This window comes from Gavia stellata, chromosome 7 (genome assembly GCF_030936135.1).
Source record: "Gavia stellata isolate bGavSte3 chromosome 7, bGavSte3.hap2, whole genome shotgun sequence".
Lineage (NCBI taxonomy): Eukaryota > Metazoa > Chordata > Aves > Gaviiformes > Gaviidae > Gavia > Gavia stellata.
Window position 1 is genome coordinate 41,714,372 of NC_082600.1, and position 19,026 is coordinate 41,733,397.

Consider the following 19,026-nt stretch of genomic DNA (forward strand, 5'->3'; position numbering starts at 1 on the left):
GTTATGAACTGAAACACAGGAGATATCTTAATTCATTTTCCTGATACATATTAATCACTGTCTTCATCACACCAATCCTTTCCCTTTCAGAAAGGCTCTGCCATGAAAAGCATACACTAGACACTGTGAGTATGAGCAGCTCTTCAACATTTCAGAAACAGTCTATGCCTTATTTACTGCTCAGTTTTAAAAAAGGAGAGAACCACAATGGCTTTCTGAGATGAAGGGCTCAATGAAGGAATTTACAAACAAACCAACCTCCTGATTTCCACAACAAATTAGCAGAGGAACTGAATTGGTAATAATCACCTTGGCTAAATCACATCTAGAAAAGTCCATTCTGTGCACTGAAGTAAGAATATTGTAAAAATTCGTAAATCAAAACAGCTATAACGCGGATGTGCAAGTGAACTGAATTAAGGCTGTCTGACAGTCTCATCTGAGGCATTTTCTTGATTGTGCATCAATAAATAATTTTTCAGGTTTATTGCTTGGATATCATAACACTGTATATTAGTCAGCTGGCCAATGCATTTTCTCGGACACTTTTATTTGATCGCTTAAAAACATGATGGGACCTATTCTATATACAACTTAGTTTTGTCTGAACCAAGTCCTGGTTTCAGACATCATCCCACATGAAAAATTGTTTGTTTGTTTTAAACTTACTTGTCAAGAGAAGAAAGGATATAGTGAGGAGAATAGGTGCAACTTCCATCCAAGTTGAGCCAGTCCAAAGCTCCACAGCTCAGAATGGGTGGGGTTTCATTAATCTACAAAACACACAACATGAGAACAGGAAGAAAAAAATATCACAGCCACCCAGGAACTTCCAAGTTATCATTAATACCGCCATTACTAACTACTGTGTGCAATGCTGCATAATACCTCCCACGTGAGTTTATAATCTCATTTAACTTCTGCTTAGTCTTTGATAATTTGCAAAATAGCTAAGTATTTGTTACTGAGTACACCTCTTCTTGTAGCTCTGTTTTAATGTACTGTATGTTTCATTAATCAACAAATTAAGAATGAAAACAAATGGAAGTTAAGCCCCTTATCTCAACTATAGAATTGAGTACAAAAGGACAGTAGAACGGAAAGTATAAAACTTTACTGTATGAAAATCCATTTTAAAAGGTAGATTCTTGCCAATATCAGTTGGTAATATGGTTATGTCCTAAACCAGAAAATCTACATTCTTTAAATTAGGTTTTTTAGTTATATATGCCAGTCATTTTAAGAATTATCCAATTTTTTTGAAACTTTATTGAACTAGCTGACCAAATAATATCTTTCAGTAGTTAGTTCCTGAGATTAACATACCAAGAAATATTTTATCTCTTTCTGATGCATGTAACAATTAAGTGCTTTCAGAGTCAACAATCCTCAAGCACTTAATCCCATACATTTTCCATTTCTTCTAGTATACCTCATTCAGGACGGTGAAATGACAGAGAAAGAAGATAATTCAGAAAATTATCAAATGTGGAAAGATTCTTAACTGGTCTTTCCACTGCGGCATTTTGCCCTTCTGTTTCAATCCTACTGTATTCGTGACTAGAAATAGGAAACACTAAATTATTCAAGGGATCTGCATCATCTTTTGCTAAGCACATCTGAAAGAAGCGCTAGTGTCCTCCCACAAAAGGTTTAGTGTCATTACAGACCATTAGATAGAGGAAATGAAGCAAGCGAATACGATGATGAGAAGAAATATTATCTCTATCAGGCTTGCTTTTAAGAGGAAAAATAATTAGGAAAATCAATGAAGAATTAGCAGAGAAAAATACAGTTTTAGAACTTACTGATCTTCTTTGTCTTAAGATAGCAGCTTCTGCTGGGTGATTGAATCTGAACTTATGAGACTTGCCAAGGACAACAAGGGCCCCTGTGAACAAAAATTAATTAGAAATCTAGCGAGACATAATTAATCAAACAGCTGGTCCCTAGAATGTTAGCAGTTTCTTAACTCCAGTATACAGACTACAGCATATACAAACTACTACAGAATAATATGTTAAAAAAATATTCTGACCAACAGCTTTCTGACCATCACAGAGCACAGAACTATTTTTAAAATTTGCCACTATGGAACAGCAGAGTTATCATTCTGTAACGACAGCATCCAAGAAAACTAATCTTGGAGATCTCTGCAAACTCAACATAACAGTAGACTCCCTGTTCATATTAAACACCAGCATTACTTCATATCAAAAACATAACCAACCCACTACCAGAAACTTGTTTTTATACTGTCTTTTTAAGAATTCAGTTCACTGCAAGTTCCCGGAAACGGGATTGGTTTTTTTGTTTTAAACAACCTGAAAATATGGAAGCATGATCCATTTCATCTGAGCTCATTCACCGTAGCCTACGACTCGGTGGCTAGTACCCTCCACCTAAACACACTGAAAAAATTGAGGGTCATTTCAACCATATTACATAACTGCCAAAAAAACCCTGCCAGTGGTCAGCTGGCTTAGACCCACTCTCCACCACTTTCCACAACAGTGCCTCTGACTACAGGTCTTCCCTTTTCAGAATGCTACAGAGTACTGCTGCCAAAAAGGGTCTTAATATTGTCACCTATGTCTTCATTTTACTTTCTGTGGGGCACTTAATTTATTTGTCCCAGTCTGGAAGGTCTAGCCATGGATCAAACCTTGTAGTGCTAGGCAGCAGTAGGAGACAGAGATGTATTTCTTAGATCTGCATGAGTTCCATAAATCCTCATCTCTAAACTCCAGAGGTAAGTAGATTATAATGCAGCATTCACAGAAAAAGCAAGCCTTACCTTGTGACAGACGACATGATCCAGTGACTTCACATCCATTCACAGTGCAGTGTGCACCCTGAACTGGTCGCAGTGTCACAATCCCGCAGTTGTTGTCTATCAGACAATGATCCCTTTCAATCCACCGTCCCTGCAAAACTACAATGTATAGATTTGGTTTATCTCACCTGTTGAAGGGGTTGGGTTTGCACTATTTTCCTCAGAATGAAGTACCACGCACTGTTTGACACTACGACTGCATACTTCATACCTCAGAGAACTATGTCATGTGCAGAACAAGGAGATTAAATTGTCGTCTTTGATTGTTAGCCAAGTACCCAATCACAGAAAAAACTCACTTTATTGAAAATAGTGAGATTGCTCTTTTAAAGTATTCCTGGTTCTGGAAAACTATACACTACTTTCTGATTTGTGAGCTGATGTGCAAATTCTTCTGTTGTGCTGAATTTTCCTTATTGCTATGATGGCATTTATTGTTTATATTTTACTAACCTGCTGGCAGAAAATAATCAAACTCAACCAAACTTAGCAGAACTAACCAAAGCTGAGATTCCACAAAGTTTCCAATTTCAGTAAAACGTTTCAACTCTCTATCATAATTTGTAGCTCTTGAGCTTGACTGTTAGAATTAAGAGCCGAGATGAAATGAAATAAAAAATATTCTGAATAATTTGGATTTTATATCTAAAATACTCTGCCCAAGTAGAGTTGAAAAGCATTTTCAATGTTTCCTGATCACTTCTGCCACTAGTTTAAAGTAGAACATATAAAGATTTGGATGTTGGACAAAGATATTTTTAAACTCTAGTGTAGCATTTCGCAAGTGGGAAGAAGATTCTGAAAAGATCTCGATTCGGTCAAGACCATGACTTTTTGACCTCTTAAACAAAAACAAAAAATAACTGAAACATTTTAGCCAACTTAAACAATTATTCTCTTCTACTTACCTTCTTCTATAAAGAAAGCTGACAAACAGAAACATTACCTAGCTATTACACATGACAAATTTAAACCTCTGGGTTTGACCTGACAATATAATAAAATAATTTGTAATATGATTCTCTTACCAATGTCTTGATCTTGGTCTGAATCACTTCTTCCAATTTTGGTTGTTCCTTCCTAAAACAAGAAAAGAACTAATTTAAAAGTTGGTTACTGAAAGTGGATTATATCTAATAATTAAAAAAGCTTTGGTACAGCATCTTAGCAAATACCTGAAATAAATCACTTCTGAATGACTGAATTGTTTAGAGCAAACTCTATGTACTACTTCGTAATACTTCAGCCTGCCATCCCCCACAGTGATGCAATTACTTCTTATCCTGCAGCTATGTCAGCTTCTCCTGTTACGACTCCAGTAGATGAAATAACCCCCAGTGGATGACTTTTGGACCGTGCTCGAGACAAGTATTTTGAATATGAACACACATTCTGATGCTTTGAACTTTTACAGTGAGACTTGTTGTTTGCAGAAATGAGATAATTCTTTTTATAAATATCCATGCACGAAGAAAGAAGCTGCAAAATGATTATTCAGTTAACTAGGCTTTTCAAATATAAAAGTAACAGAATTCCTATTTTGTACGGGAATTTTGTCATAGATCATGAATTCTTCAAACTAACTACTAAAGGAGAACTTTCTTCCCAAAACTTAAATGATATTTATAAAAAGTCTTCTTGGTGATTATGGTACATGGGCAAGTTCCCAAACTTGAGGATTCAATAACTTCAAAGAAAAGAACTGCCTAGGAACAAAAATCTCCAGAACAAGCGGACTCAAAGCATATTACGGGCCAGTGATGGAAGGGAGACAGTATTCTTATGGTACAGTGCAAATATGAATAAAACAGAGTCATTTAATCAATACTATGAGAAAAAACTACCAGAAAAAGCGATGAATTTAGCTGTCTAGTATGTTCCATTACTGGTTCTATTTTATTCCTTAGGTAAAAAAAGCAAGATCATTTCCCAGCTCTGAAGAGACGCTATCCTTGATTATTGTAAACTGATTAGTGAATGTGCTGTAAAATGACTTCAGTGGCAACTCTTTCAGTCATATTAAAACTAATTATGGTCATTAAACTACTTGATTTTTGTATTCTAATTAGAATAAATTGAATATGCTTTCTGCTCCAAGCTTATTATGACCTTGATTTAAAGATGAAGCAAGAACTAGTAATCAGAAGCCTGAAGACTGGGAAAAGGGAGGTTGTGCGTTACTGTAAGATGATGCAGTTATGGGTAATTATGGGTAAGTCACAGTGGTTTTGTGCATTGGAGGGGAAGGGAATGATTATCATTCAGTTCCTCACAGAGCTCAGCTATCTGAACCAACTAACAGAGCCCTTTGCTACAAGCCCTGCTGAGAGTCTCTCACTGGAGAGGCTGGAAGCTGGATTGTGCCCAGTGCCCATGCTTTGGAGTAATTATCAAGTTACATGCCAGCTTAACGTTCAGTGGACTCAACCACAAACTATCCACCTGGTTTGGCCACAACCTGTAGAAAACTTATGATCCATATGGCCTTTGACTCACTTCACACAATCAAGTGAGTTAGCAATATGTATTTTATACAAAGAGAAGTAAACCAACTCCTAAAAGACCTCCTTATCAATTATCTTCTTGACTAAACAAATAAATAGTTATTGTAATTCCAAAAGAAACTTTTTTCCAATATGCTGAAATAACTCTCTGGTAATGCAATTTAATTCAGAAAAGTATATTACAGCAGTATTGGCTCATGAAATTCACAACAGTGTCCCAGTTAGTGGAGTGATTCTGGGTGAGTTTAAGTGCAACTCAAAATTGCAGCTGACAGCAAGGATACAGATACAATACAAGCAAACTAACACAACTTAAGAAAACAAAAATAGCCATAACCTAGGCCCATGTTGATTTTGTTTTTTCAAATGCTATTACTGAGCTAATAATTTAAATATTTATACTCTTTCCTAATTTAATATTGAGTATTCTACCTGAAAAAGGGAAAGATAGATGATTCAGATTAAATGATCACACAACTTCACCTTAACATATCGAGGTACATCTTCATATCTGTTGAAGTGCTTTTACATTGTTACCCATTTCCCGACTAAGAGTAAAATTCCCAAGGCGCATTATAGAACTGTAAAGACTGAGATTGCTTCCCCCCTTCAGTTTTGAGAGTACTCCAACTTTCAAAAAAGTTTGTAAAGTACCTCTTTTTCTAAAACAATATAAGCAAATCCCCTATTTTTAAGCTATGCAAAAAGGTCCGTTAAATTATAGAGAAAACATATATTTTTGTTAATGAAAGCCAGAAAAAAGAACAGAACTAAGAAAGGTTCTTTAAGCATTGGCACAGCATTGATTAGTGCAGTTAATACTATGGAATTTCAGGAGACTAAAGGAGTAACACAATGTTTATTCTACATGATCTGAAAACTGCTGCCATGACCTCTCTCTAGAAGTGCAATGTAAAGTTCTGTTATATGTCAAAGCCCTAATATGTAAGGAGCCGCTGTTTTACCTTCTTGCTGTTCAGATGAAGGTAATAGACCCCAGAGTCTAAAAGATGCAAAGCACAAAGAAAAGAAAAGGCAGCATCTAGGAGCAAAGAAAGAGGGGACAAAGATGTTAGTGCGACAGAGAGACACTAATGACTTCAGAAGGTGACCCTTCAAACAAGGTTTCTCCACTAAAATGAGTATTTTTAAATTGCTTTAGGTATTTTCAAAATTAGTATGTGAAAATATTTGCTGTTTCCAAAACGGCACATAATGGAAAAACATTTAAGTAGTAGCAATCACTTTTAATAAATATTTAATGTTAATGTAAGATTGAGTAGTTCAAGTTGCATGTTGATCAGCACTGGACATTATTACTTGGTCCCTAATTATTACCTGGTACAATTTCTTTGTGCTGGCATGAGAAAAATTAGTAAGGTTTTGCTTTCAACATGATAAAGAACAGCGTGATATCTGTTTCAAGCATTTGTTGCAGCTTTTTAACAGGAAAAAAAAATTCTGTGTCCCTAAACTATATCAAGTAGCACAAAACCTAGATTTGGATTAAGATATTTTATTAGTAGACAGATACATGATTTTCAACCATATTTAACATATTTTTTGCTAATGAATGCACCTCTATAGAGGTGCCCACCCATCATTCCTTAGCACTGACTTATTAAAAAAACCAAAACAATCCCCTAAAACTATTTGACCTAGCCATGCACATCATAAGCTGCAAAGTGGAGTAACACACATACAATGTTATGAAAGTTTCTTGGTGAAAACCTTGCCTTAAATGAGCAGCTACACAGCAAAATAACATCTCTGAGGCCAAGATTTCTACCTGATCCTGGAAAATAGTCATGCGAGTGGGACCACAAGTAACTACCATTCAAGCTACACACTTGGAATCTACTTGGCAGGCCTGGTAGGGTTAAAAATATATAGAAGTCATTACCAAAGTGAGCTTGTGCTTGTTAAAGCTTACTTTTATCTTTGATCTACACATATACAAGTATTCCAGTCTCAAGTATACAAGTACCTATTAAAATCTGGACCAGTATGGCTGGTATACTTTAAGCACCATCCTTTACATTTATGCACGTCCTCACACACAGCTGTCCTCATGCTTTGTGGACAAACTACTAATGCCTAATTTGAGTATTTTGCTTTGTTTATGATACATTATCAAATAGTTTGCACATGTATTTGTAAGAGGTCAACTTATTATTCCATATACAAATTCTTCTCCTCCTACATTTTCATGTATCCTTTTCTCCTTTTTTTCCCCTGTTAATCTGTGTCTTCTGGGCTGTGGCCTTTACTTTTTGATAGCTGTTGTTGTAGTGCCACCTTAACCACTCTCTGTTTCCAAAGAAAACAAGTGATTTCAAAGTCAAGAGAAAAATAAGACAAGTGACAATATCTCACCCTGAGATGATACAGCACGACTCCTGTGCTGAGGATATCATCATCCATGGCCATTAGATGAGGTAAACTAGAATCTATTGTTACTCCAGCTTTTTCTTTGTTGATGTCCACACTGTATTCTTCCATGATGGCTTTCCTGTCTGTCCACTTACTTGTCCAGTCTTTGGTCAATTGCTCAATCTTAAAGAATAGGAGAGGAAACTGTTTCACTTATTAAGTGGGTTAATTTTTCTCATACATAAATTTCTTCAGAAAGAACAGCATTTTTTTCCAGTGACTAGATGCAAAATTCTTTCACCAGTTGCAATGCAGGTGTATTTCTAATTGCAGTGCATTTCTGTGGCAACAAAAAAAATCAGGTAAATACTGTACTACCACCTAGTGAAGCAGGTTTAATCTATTGAAGACTCATTCCCAAGATGTCAGAAAGATGTATGATCATGCTAACCAGTTATTTTGCCTGTGTTTAAGCAAAACTTAAAATTAAGATCTCCAAAACCTTTCCAGGTCACCAGTGATCAAATCTTCCTAGTAACTTGGTGACTGCACAATAATTTCCTTCAAATAAATTGGAGGAGTTTAATCTTAGAAGAGGCTCTGTATAATTAATTACTGTGATATATTGAGACAACTTTCAAACAAGAAGTAGATTGTGCAAACATAGTGATATGCAATGGACAGTATCCCATTAAGGACATGAGACTTTCATCACAAATTGGTAGAGAGCCCCCAACATGCATTAAGGATAGCAGTTTCCTGCATATTCAGAGCAAACAGAAAAGGATTAGGGCAAAAACGTTTTCACTGTGGTTTCACTATGGCAATGCTATCCCCCCTGGCCCAGTGAAACAGGAGAGAGTTACAGCATCAAATAGATCATACACACCTTCATCTCATTCTGAAGAACCAGCTCGGTCAGATTTCCATCCCTGTCATCACTCCAAGAAGGACTAGAATTCCTCTGTACAAACAACAGCCACCAAGATCTACATGTTAGTTTCCTTATTCACAACTGTTCTTTCACTCTCCAGGATTTCAAGGAGATGAACTCAGGAGAAGGAAAGACAAAATACACGGACCTTTGATGCTGCCTTCTAGCATCTAGCCTACACCTCTCTAGCTATTGCATGCAAGTTTGTGAAGAACTGGTGAAAGAGCATTAACAGAGATACTTCTGTGTAAATAAATCCTGGATTGTAGTTCCAGTCTCTCCCAGCAAAACATGCTCTCCATGGCATGGAAAACCAAGATACTATTATTATTCCAAAGGATAAAACCACAAAGAGAGTCAGCTCTACTGTGAGGGCTCACAGATGTTCACAACTTCTTTTGGGGGACAGAGTGTGCAGGCAGGGTGAAAACTCCAAAATACTGTTGAGGTCTACTAGTTTACTTTCTGGGTAAAGAGGATTATAACAAGTCTGGCAGGGAAATTACATCCTTGATTAATATTTTGTACTGTCTTGGTGCTTCCATATCCCTACAAATAAAATACTTCTATTTCACGGTATTTCTGGACAACAAAGCCACCTGACTCCATGAAAGACAGGCAAGGAAATCCTTCCTAATCATTACACAACTGCTGCTTACACTTCAGGATTATCAAGATAATGCCAGAAAAAGAAGAAATTACATAAATGCAGTTAGCTTTATAATCATCATGAAATCACTCAGAGAACAGTTTAATTTCCCTCCAGTTACAATGAACATGGAAAGATAAACAGGTAAGATGAAAGTAAGCTACTGGAGCTACCTAAAGCACTATTAGAGCTCCAGTTGGGAAGTGTTCCTACGTACCAGTTCAAAGCTCATCAGCATAGTTTTCAACCTATCAATTTCTTCTCGCAGTTCTCTGATCAGTTTTACATTTGCATCCTGAAACATTGAGACACAGATGTTGGAAAAATCATTCTTTAAAAAATTCTAGCTAAGAAAGCAATGCATAGCTGTTCCAAGACCCAAGGAGAGGAGAACAGGCACAGTCGCAGCAGTACTCCTTGCTCCACTCTGCCAGGCCCCTGGGATGTACTGCCTAGGGGCAGGTGGTTCCCATCTTTGATAGGTTCTCTTTTCCCATAAACTTTGTTCCATCTCTTTTCTGAACACAGACCTACTGTAGTATTTGTTCCCATCATGACAATAGCTGGATACATCACTACTTTTATGGATTTACCTTCAAAATAGTCCCATCAGGTCAGAAAAATGCTGTTATTTCTGTCGTGCAGAAGAGAAAATCAGGCTAGAGGAGACTAAGTCAGAACATTACCAACCATGGTATTAAAAGCCCTTGCAGCCGATACACAAAGCATTTCCTGCCCGCTTGTGTGGAGGCATTTATCTCACTTTCAGAGTAAGCATCTCTGCACAGGCAGTTTCTGGAAACCAGCTTTTTGCAGACAGTTCAGGGCAACTCTTGAGTCAATAGTCAACTCTCTCTGGGCTGCCAGTGACACTTTGGCTCAGGTCAGTTTGCACTGAGGGGAAGAAGGCAGCTAGCTGAAAGGATGGAGTTAAGGGTCTAGCATGGGCTGTGCAAGAGAGTGATGAGCACACAAGTTAGGAGGCTGAGAGGCTGTATGTACCAAAAGGCTAACCCAGGAGGAATGTGTTTACTCACCTGTGGCCTGTCACAGAGTTGAGAACTGCTGCTGCCAAAACCAAACACACTATTGCTGCCACTAGTGATGTCTAAAAACTAGTTATAGGCACTGGTAATAGAGGTGCAAATTAAATTTGGGAAACCTTGGATTAGAAGGGTTTCCTTCTGCCCAAGATTTAGCAGAGTATCGTGAGGAAAGCAAATAAATGAAATACATTTCTAAGATTCTATCATTTTATCTGTAGATAAAATCTTGATACACACAGGCCAAATCACAAAAGAACACTACTAAAGTTGTAAAGTCAACTGTTCAAAGATTAGGAAATGCTGGAATCAAGACTTTTTTTGAAACCTTAATTCAGTCCCCTTAAATGGATACACTGTGATTCAGTCCTTAAGTTATGTGATCACTATAGGACAGCAGCCTCATGCAGAACGCCAGGTGAAGAATGCTCAGTTAAAGAGCAGAAGTTCAAGAGTTTTATATTTCTAGCATGTGTGATCATAGATCTTGATTATTATGTGCTATTTGAATTTTGCTGTGAAAACAGACAGAATTACGCATTTCCCCATGGATTTTTTTTATGCCGGTTCTCATCACTATAGTGTCTAAAACCTCTGCAACTGCTAATCAATCTGTTTTAACAGCATGTCTTTGATCAGGAGAGTTTGTGTTTTTCCCATCTGATAAATGTGGACTGGGGGTAAGGGTGGAAAATGAGGAACAAGCACACATTGAAAGTTTGCTTTAAGCATCTGGACTAGCATGGAGCAAGAATGCTGTAGCACGGGCAGCAACAGAATCCAGTTCTCCAAGACAGCATCAGACTCTCCCCTTAACACCCTGCCACCTTTTAACTTGTGCAGCCTATGAAGGGCCCCTGCACAATCGAACAGATGAATATGCCATACAGTCAGAGTTCGTATCTGGAACAGGCATATTTTGTGCCATGAATGAAGCTGGAGTTCTGTGGCAAAAATTGTTCCCATGTATTTAAAGGCTTCATCATTTTGTGTACTGAAAAGAAGACAAATTGAGACTACATAGACTACCTTAAGCCTGCCATATTAACTTTTGTATTCTTGACTTTGCAACCTTAACAGAGTTCATTTAACATGCCAAAAGGAAGGGTTGCAAGGGTTATGCACTTATAGTAACAGGTTTAATAGTAACAAATAATCCTAACAGATCTGTAACTCTTCCCACATTTAGGATAAAGACATAGGGTAAACATACATGTCATAACAATTCAAAGAGAAGAAGGATTGAAACTCAATGGACAGAGATGAAAAATGTAAAATAGGTGTGAAATTCTAAATGGTTTAAGCTGCAGGCGATCGAGGAAATTATTTCTGTAATATTCAGGCTCCTATTTAGCTCTCATTAACATGGGAAAAAGAGGTATGAATTTTATTCAGAGAGCAGATATACTGAATAAACCTTAAATAATATACAAAACAAAATGGAACAAGAATGAAAAGCAGAACTCACCTCATTCACCCTGGGCTTGTTAATAATATTTTTGGCATTTGAAGCATATCTCAAGGTACTCATGGTCTCGTTGTAGCTGGAGCTGGCAGGAGAGATAGCTACAGACAGAAAACAAACATAAAAGAAACACTACTTTAAAAAGTAATCAGTTTAACCCATCACTTTTCAAAAAGTTGGATTTTTAGTCTTGCTTCTTTAAAAAACAAAACCAAAAATATCCTATGGGATATTTCAGCAAGATCATAGAGAATGTCTTCTCAAGATTGTATTTGTAACTGAATAAATCACTATAAATCAAAACTATGACCTTGGAAAGACTCTTAAGCTTAACTTTATGCACAATCAGCATGCCTTTTCATTTCCTTGAGTATCCTATGAAGTATTTATGAAAATCCTTACAAGAATAGGTTCTAACTGATATAGCTGTCTTCTCACTGCAGTAGAGATGCATTTTAAGGGGGTTATATAGTGCAAAATGTGAACAATGAATAGAAACCAAACTCACTGGCAATCATAATGGTCTTGGAGTTGCCCCCCAGACTGTCCTTCAGAAGCCAGGTGAGGATGGAGTCACGGTATGGGATGTAAGCTGGTCTCCTGGTACCGCTGATGCTGCCTGTGGAAGGACTGTCTGCATGACTGCTCTCCCCTTCACTTGTTATGGTGTTTATGCTCTGGCAGCTGCTGAACATCTGTGAATTTTGTGCTGAAGAAGAAATACCACACAGCTGAGGAAAGGGGTTATCTTTTTCTGTCATAGCTATTTAATTTTCTTAGATGTCATTACAGTTTATGAAAACGCCATACAGCTCTTCTGTTCAGCTTTTTGTTCTAAATGTAGACAAACATTAAGACAAAGCACATAGTGAGCGAGTCCTATGCCTTTATCACTACCCTTCAATATAAAGAACTACTATGCTTACCTAAAGTGGAGATGACAATTCCAAGTGTAACTAATGACTTGTTAATATTGGCACCTTCGGTAATTCGATCTTTACAGTAACTGGGATCAGCTCTTTCACTGTAGCACACAAGTATGGAAAAGACAATGCAAACCAAACAAAAATGCTTAATTATTAACATACAATCAATATGAAAACACTATGTATTTTTCTGACACAAGAAAACAGAAATTGCAAGCTTTGCAATTAAAAAAACCCCATATGCTTTGAATACTTTACATTGCTGTCTGGTTCAGAAAGTAAAAAACAACCATGAGCAAAGGCCATTGGTGCAAACTACGATTAAAGACCTATCAAAACATAAATTCAAGCCTGAACTGGGCAACCCAATCATAGTGGTTCTGAATTAAAAAAAAAAAAAAAACAAGATACATTTCACAACTCTGCAACGGTAGACTGTCTCGGTGCAAAAGTCTGTATATCCCCTCGGTACTACTTTCTCTGCTCAGACACGCATGGCGATTTACATTCTTGAGAAAGAAAAATGTCCTGTTCTCCAACTGTTTTATAACTCTTCAGCACAACTTCTGTCTTTCTGTTCTCTGTCACATCCAGCATAACCACATGTTCCTCACTGAAATGCATAGCTAAGATCAGAGACTTAGAAACTTTTGGAACATGAACATCATAAGCAGTGAGATATGACTGTTTTCTCCTGCCCATGCTAGGCAGCCATGAAGAACACACTCCTTTTTTTCCTCTCTCTTTTCAAGCTCAGATTTGGTAGTTCCACCAATAGCTACTGGAAAAGCCACTTAACAAGAATACAGGGTTGAATGGAATTACCTTAAACGTATGCAACAGCACAGTATTGGATATGAGGACCCAGGAATTCCCTTCCCCAATGAAATCGAATACCCATTACAGAAGAACAGGTGACAGAGACAATATTAGCTCAATATTCCTTGCTACTGTATACAAAAGTCAGGCTTATTGTTAGTTTAATGAAGTTTTAAAATATTAACTTTCATCCTTTAAGCCAATACTACCAGCATCTTCAGAGAGAATTGCCTTTTTGCCCCTCAGTATATTATTACCTGCCTGCAAGGTCCACTAAGTTGATCTTGCTTGCAATTTCAGAAGGGAGATTGTTCTCCAATATAGCCTGAAGAGAAAAATATAAATAAGGAAGATTATTCCTCTTAATTAATTAATGAAAATAAAATAGATGTGCTCTTTTGTTTGAAACCGAGTTGTACATATGACTGTCTCACTGCCTTTCTTTGTGACCTTGACGCACTGACTATGTTGAAACCATTAACTCAACAGCTTTCTCACCCAACAGAGAAACTACCCTCTTATGCCGATTTCCTCTTGAAAAAAACCTTCACTGCCTAGCGACTGTGAAAGGCTTTCTTGTAGATCTTGCAGAGTTATTTTCCACTAATGTATTCCAAAGGTCTTTTGTGAAACTACTGAAAAATATCCCAAAAGGTTCTGTGATTACAGGATGTTAGAAGTGTGAGATAGAAAAGGTCTATTGGATCACTGAACGACTTCCCTGCCAGGGAAGGATATAATTCCTCCAGAGAAAGGGTGCATTGTCTGTGAGAGAGTACTGGATGCCAAATGCTGAAGAGATGAGCACATCTGAAAAGCTGGACAAATACAGAATTTTGGTAAGTGTTAAACTAATGCTATAGGTCAATTAAGGATCCTAAACAAGTGTGACAAAACATAACTTGAAACATATTCACATGTAATTTTCACAGCATCCTAGAAGGGGTATTGCATTCCAAAGGGCTGATTAAAACTTTAAACATTTCTTTTTACAGTGAGTCTTTGGCATCACTTCTGACTATAAGCTTGCATCAAGGAACAAGAATACTTCAGTAAACACATCAGGCGGTGTAGGAAGCGTAACACATCTGCGATGTGATCCAAAGGAAATAAGTAACAGCTTCCACCAAGATTATTACAAACAACACAAAACAGTGATAAGTAAACAATGCACAACACATTGAACAATGCTTTTTGAGAATGAAGAGAAAAGGAAGTTGGATTATTTTTAGCTAACCTGAGTGTAGTGGATGGTGAAGATAGCATGGGATCTGCTGCTGGCATTGTGAATATGTGTAGCTGCTGTGATTCTAGAAAGAAGAACAAATCATCATACAAAGGCTTATTTCCCTGTATTCAGGGAAAGCAAAAATAACAAATACAGCAGATAAATGAAGATGAAGGAATGTGAAACTTGGAGAATATGGTAGGCTGTATTCTTGGATCTGATGACAGAGTGTTTGGCAGAGGACCTGGAAGGGTGGAAACCAAGGGTCAGTTAGAGTTGTTTTTGTCCACCAGCAGCACTCTGAAGAAATATCTTAAAGCAGCCTCACAGCACAGGTGTAAGGTGTTGCGTAAGGGTAAAACACAGCAGAGAAGTACAGCCAGAAACAGCATTGTACAGCTCACCCCCAACACCACTGAATGTACTGGCCTACTGTATTTTCTCCATATTGTCCCCATTTTTATTTCTTGGCACATCAAAAGTTCGGAAAAGCTTCATACACCACTTCTGGGGCTCCCTTCTGTCACAGGGCTGAGAGAGTAGTTTTACACTATTAGAGGAGTCCAATGAAATTAGCCAGTTTACTCGTATGAATACCAAATGAATACTGTAATTCCCTCATGTAGCACTTGCTTAGCTTTACTACAGAGACAGACCAGTCATCCGTCTCTAGCCATCTGACCCATTGCACCCTGGCTAGCAGGTACCAGGCACAGGAGAAGGAGGCGCAGCATCACTCTCCCACTGTCTCTGTAACACAAACTTTTGGAAATTCTACTTTCTTTGTTGTTGTTTTGATTAGACAAGCCCAAAGAAAGCAGGCCTTTGCCTAGGGAGGAAGCCAGGTCACAGGTCTTTTCCTTTGTCACTCTTGTAGCTTGCCTTGAACATCAGCTATACATGCAGCCTTTAGCATCAGTTTTGCCAAGCTTACTCTCAACAACAGCAGGCAATTTTAGTAGAGCAGACTGTGGAACCACGTTGTTGTTACAAGCCCAGCTGCCAGAGTACTGCAGAGACCAGTTGCACTAGAGAGGTGCAGTTGTGCGTACACTGCTGAGTGCCTGCCGCAGGAGGCCAAAGCCAGGACTCTCCTCCCTATTGCTCTCTGCTTCCTACACCTCCACAGCCTTGTGAGCAGGTACTGCCAAAAGCTACAGGCAATCTAGTGCCTTATGGTTATAAGTGAGCCTAAGCTGAGGAAGCAGGAGAACGTGAACTAGTCTCCAAATATTGGAGGAGGAAGACAAACAATTAGGTAAAGAAGACAACAGCAAACAGCTCTACAGTGGGCAGGGAATATAAGGGAATGGCACTGAAGTTTATAAAGCAAAAGAGAAATAGCAAGTGCCCCAGGATTTGAAGGAGGAAGTGTTAGTACTCGCTTCTCACCTCACCTCTGACAATACACAGGGTAATTGGAGGGCAAGTTCACATCTCAACTATTCACAACCCATGTGAGCATTTTTATGGGAGAATGTATGTGTTAGTTTTTCATATATTCTATTTCATTGTGGCATGTGGTGCACATTTTAATATTTTTAACTGTTCTAATAATATTATCTAGATTCATTAGTTGTTTTGCTTTACACAGCACCAGGGCTATGCTTTTGGAAATTTGTATTTCCTGCATTTTAAAAATTTTATTTTTAAGCATTTGAGACTGAGTCTTGCAAAGTGTCAAGAGAAAAAAAAATAATAGCACTGAGACTTACAACAAAAATAATGATTGCATGTTAAAAATCATATTTATTTACTTTATAATGGACAGGTGCAGCCAGAGTAGGGCTGGAGATGGCCTGATAAAATTAACTGGTAGAAAAAATGCCTTCAGTAAACTCTGGTTATTGTTAGTACAGGAGCTGCCCTGTCCCCCAGGAAAGACACCACCCATGTCCAAGGGGAGCTTCCCCTCCTGTCTTTCCTGTATAGTCAGAGCTGGAGCCATCATGCCCCATCTGCTCCCCTCCTGCCTCCAGCCATGTGGGGCAATTGCAGTCTGTTCCCCACCTTCTTTATCCCTAAGATCTTGCTGATGTTCATTTGGCATCATTTCCCAGACTGCAGATGTTTTAAATTAGTTTGTTTGCATTTATAATGTGCTAATAAATACTCTGCAGATTATTTCAGAAAAATAAAGACTGTAGGCAAGCAGGAGTTTCCTGTATATTTCAAATAAGTTTTTGAAAAGTTACTCAGAAAAAGAAGTTGCTTGGTTTCATGCAAGTGACAAAGTTTGAAACTTCAGCATCACAAAAACTTGCGCACAAAATACTGAACCTCTGATTTTGTTTTTCCCTACATCTTCTATTTCCTTAGCAGTGAGACAACTGTAGGAGTACACTAGTAGACAGAGTGGAATTTTATTGTTGTTCTGAAAAAGTCTCTTCTTGCCATAGAGTTGCATCTATTGATCGCTACAAGCAGAAGCAGCAAAACTTAATCCTGCTGTATGTTTTTGTGATAATGCAAGCTCAGTTTTTATTTACTTCCCACCATCACTGATATTCTAAAATCTCAACTGCTTTTATGGTAAGACTTAATATCAATTTTGGAACTGTGATTTGGAGGATCCTTTCAAATACAACTCTTTTCCATCACTGTAATGGCAGTTGTATTGATATCCAAGGCTCCCTGTTGAAAAAGTGAAAAAACTGTCTTGACTAATGAGAGCCAAAATCATTGGCTTCACTGGTGTGCCAATTCCCACACTTCTGTCATAACAAATGTGCATGATTTGGACTAAGAACTTAAAACAATATAAAAATTAAAACAAATAATTATAAACCAATTACTTTTAGACATTAAATAAAAATACACTATATTTTCAGCAGTTTTAAATCACTAAGTTACACTAACAAGTGAGTTAAAAGCAATACAGTCTAAAGTCTCATAAGCAAGTGAAGGAGAAAAATGGAATTCTGTTTACAGAAAAATGTTTTCCTGGCATGCATTTTTTATCCCAGACAGATGGTTGAATTTTGTGGGTAAGTCAGCATGGGATCAGTTTTGAAGAAACAACTTCATGAGTGCTTGTAGCTCTTTCTGTGGATAATAAGAGGATACGTAACATCTTATGTGTATGTCATGTGCAGGATCAGCAAATCTGACATCCTGTCACGACAAAGCATTGGCAACACTGTCAGTAAAATAAACATCAATGAAATCAACACATAGTGAAAGAGTGTTAAATAAAGATGAAGCTGGTTTGTTTTATGAAATACCTTTTAGCTATTCCTTCTTCTAGAAGTTTTACAACTTGCTTGTAGTCTGTAACTAAATGTTGAGTCAATCCTGCCAAAAGATTTCGAAAGAATTAAAAGCGTATTTTTATCAGGAAGTTTCAGTCAGTTTACCCAACAATTTACCCAACATCAGGAGCATAACGATATTCTGCTGGGCTGCCAGGTCTGTTCTACACATATTCCCTCAACTAGAGTAACTAATTTATTTTTAAAAAAGAACTATTTTATTTTTAAAAAATGAAATAAAATATTGCAATCCATCCTTCAGATGCAGTGACATCAGTATAAAAAATGCCTTGCACATTCAAAGTACAGACCTTTTACCCAACTTGTCTCCAGAACAATGGTATTTTAAAAACAGTATAACTGAAACTCCATAAGAAATCTGCAGCTATGTCACTGCTACTAATTGGGTACAGATCCTGTACAGAAGCTTTTAGCCATTGCCTCTGGATAATGGCTCTGCTCACACAACTAACAGAATTAGGAACCAACTCCTGTGAATATTTACCAGTTACTTAACTAGGCTTCAGCCTGCAACACTTAGGAGTCTTCACGCTCTTTTGTCCCCAGAGGGCACCCAAATAGTGATATGAAACATCTGACCTTTTCATATCTTCTGCTTCCAGGTGTTTTTTTTTAATTTGATTTTATTTTCAAGGGGAAAAAACCCCACTGAAAACAAATGAAAGAAATACTGCATTGCAGAGCCTGCTGTGTGGGAGCGGTGGCTGTGACTAACAGGGCCCCAGTGGAGGGCACTGTGCTGCTGCGCTGTAGCGGCACTGCCAGCCCCTTGCAAAATGCAAATTCCAGCAGACACAAAACTAACCTCAACAGGCTTGTATTTCACATAAATCCAGTTTAATATGCCTCGTTTGCATTTTATGGTGATGATTAGTTATCATTTGTACTGCAGTGACTCCTAAAAAAAACACCTGCAAAGCAAGTCTTCGTCATACAATACCTAGTAAAATACTCCTTTACAGAATGTTTTATCTCAG

The 19,026-nt window shown here is 37.7% G+C and overlaps 1 protein-coding gene across 1 annotated transcript in view; it reads right to left on the reverse strand.

Annotated features, from left to right (window-relative positions):
• STARD9 (StAR related lipid transfer domain containing 9) overlaps positions 1-19,026 on the reverse strand; it is a 106,808-nt gene that overhangs the window by 36,816 nt on the left and 50,966 nt on the right. The window contains 13 exon segments of the mRNA XM_059819917.1: positions 670-773; positions 1,809-1,891; positions 2,798-2,935; positions 3,865-3,916; positions 7,717-7,896; positions 8,603-8,677; positions 9,514-9,591; positions 11,808-11,905; positions 12,313-12,513; positions 12,731-12,828; positions 13,807-13,874; positions 14,787-14,859; positions 18,002-18,071. Of these exon segments, the coding sequence (XP_059675900.1) occupies positions 670-773; positions 1,809-1,891; positions 2,798-2,935; positions 3,865-3,916; positions 7,717-7,896; positions 8,603-8,677; positions 9,514-9,591; positions 11,808-11,905; positions 12,313-12,513; positions 12,731-12,828; positions 13,807-13,874; positions 14,787-14,859; positions 18,002-18,071 (1,318 nt within the window).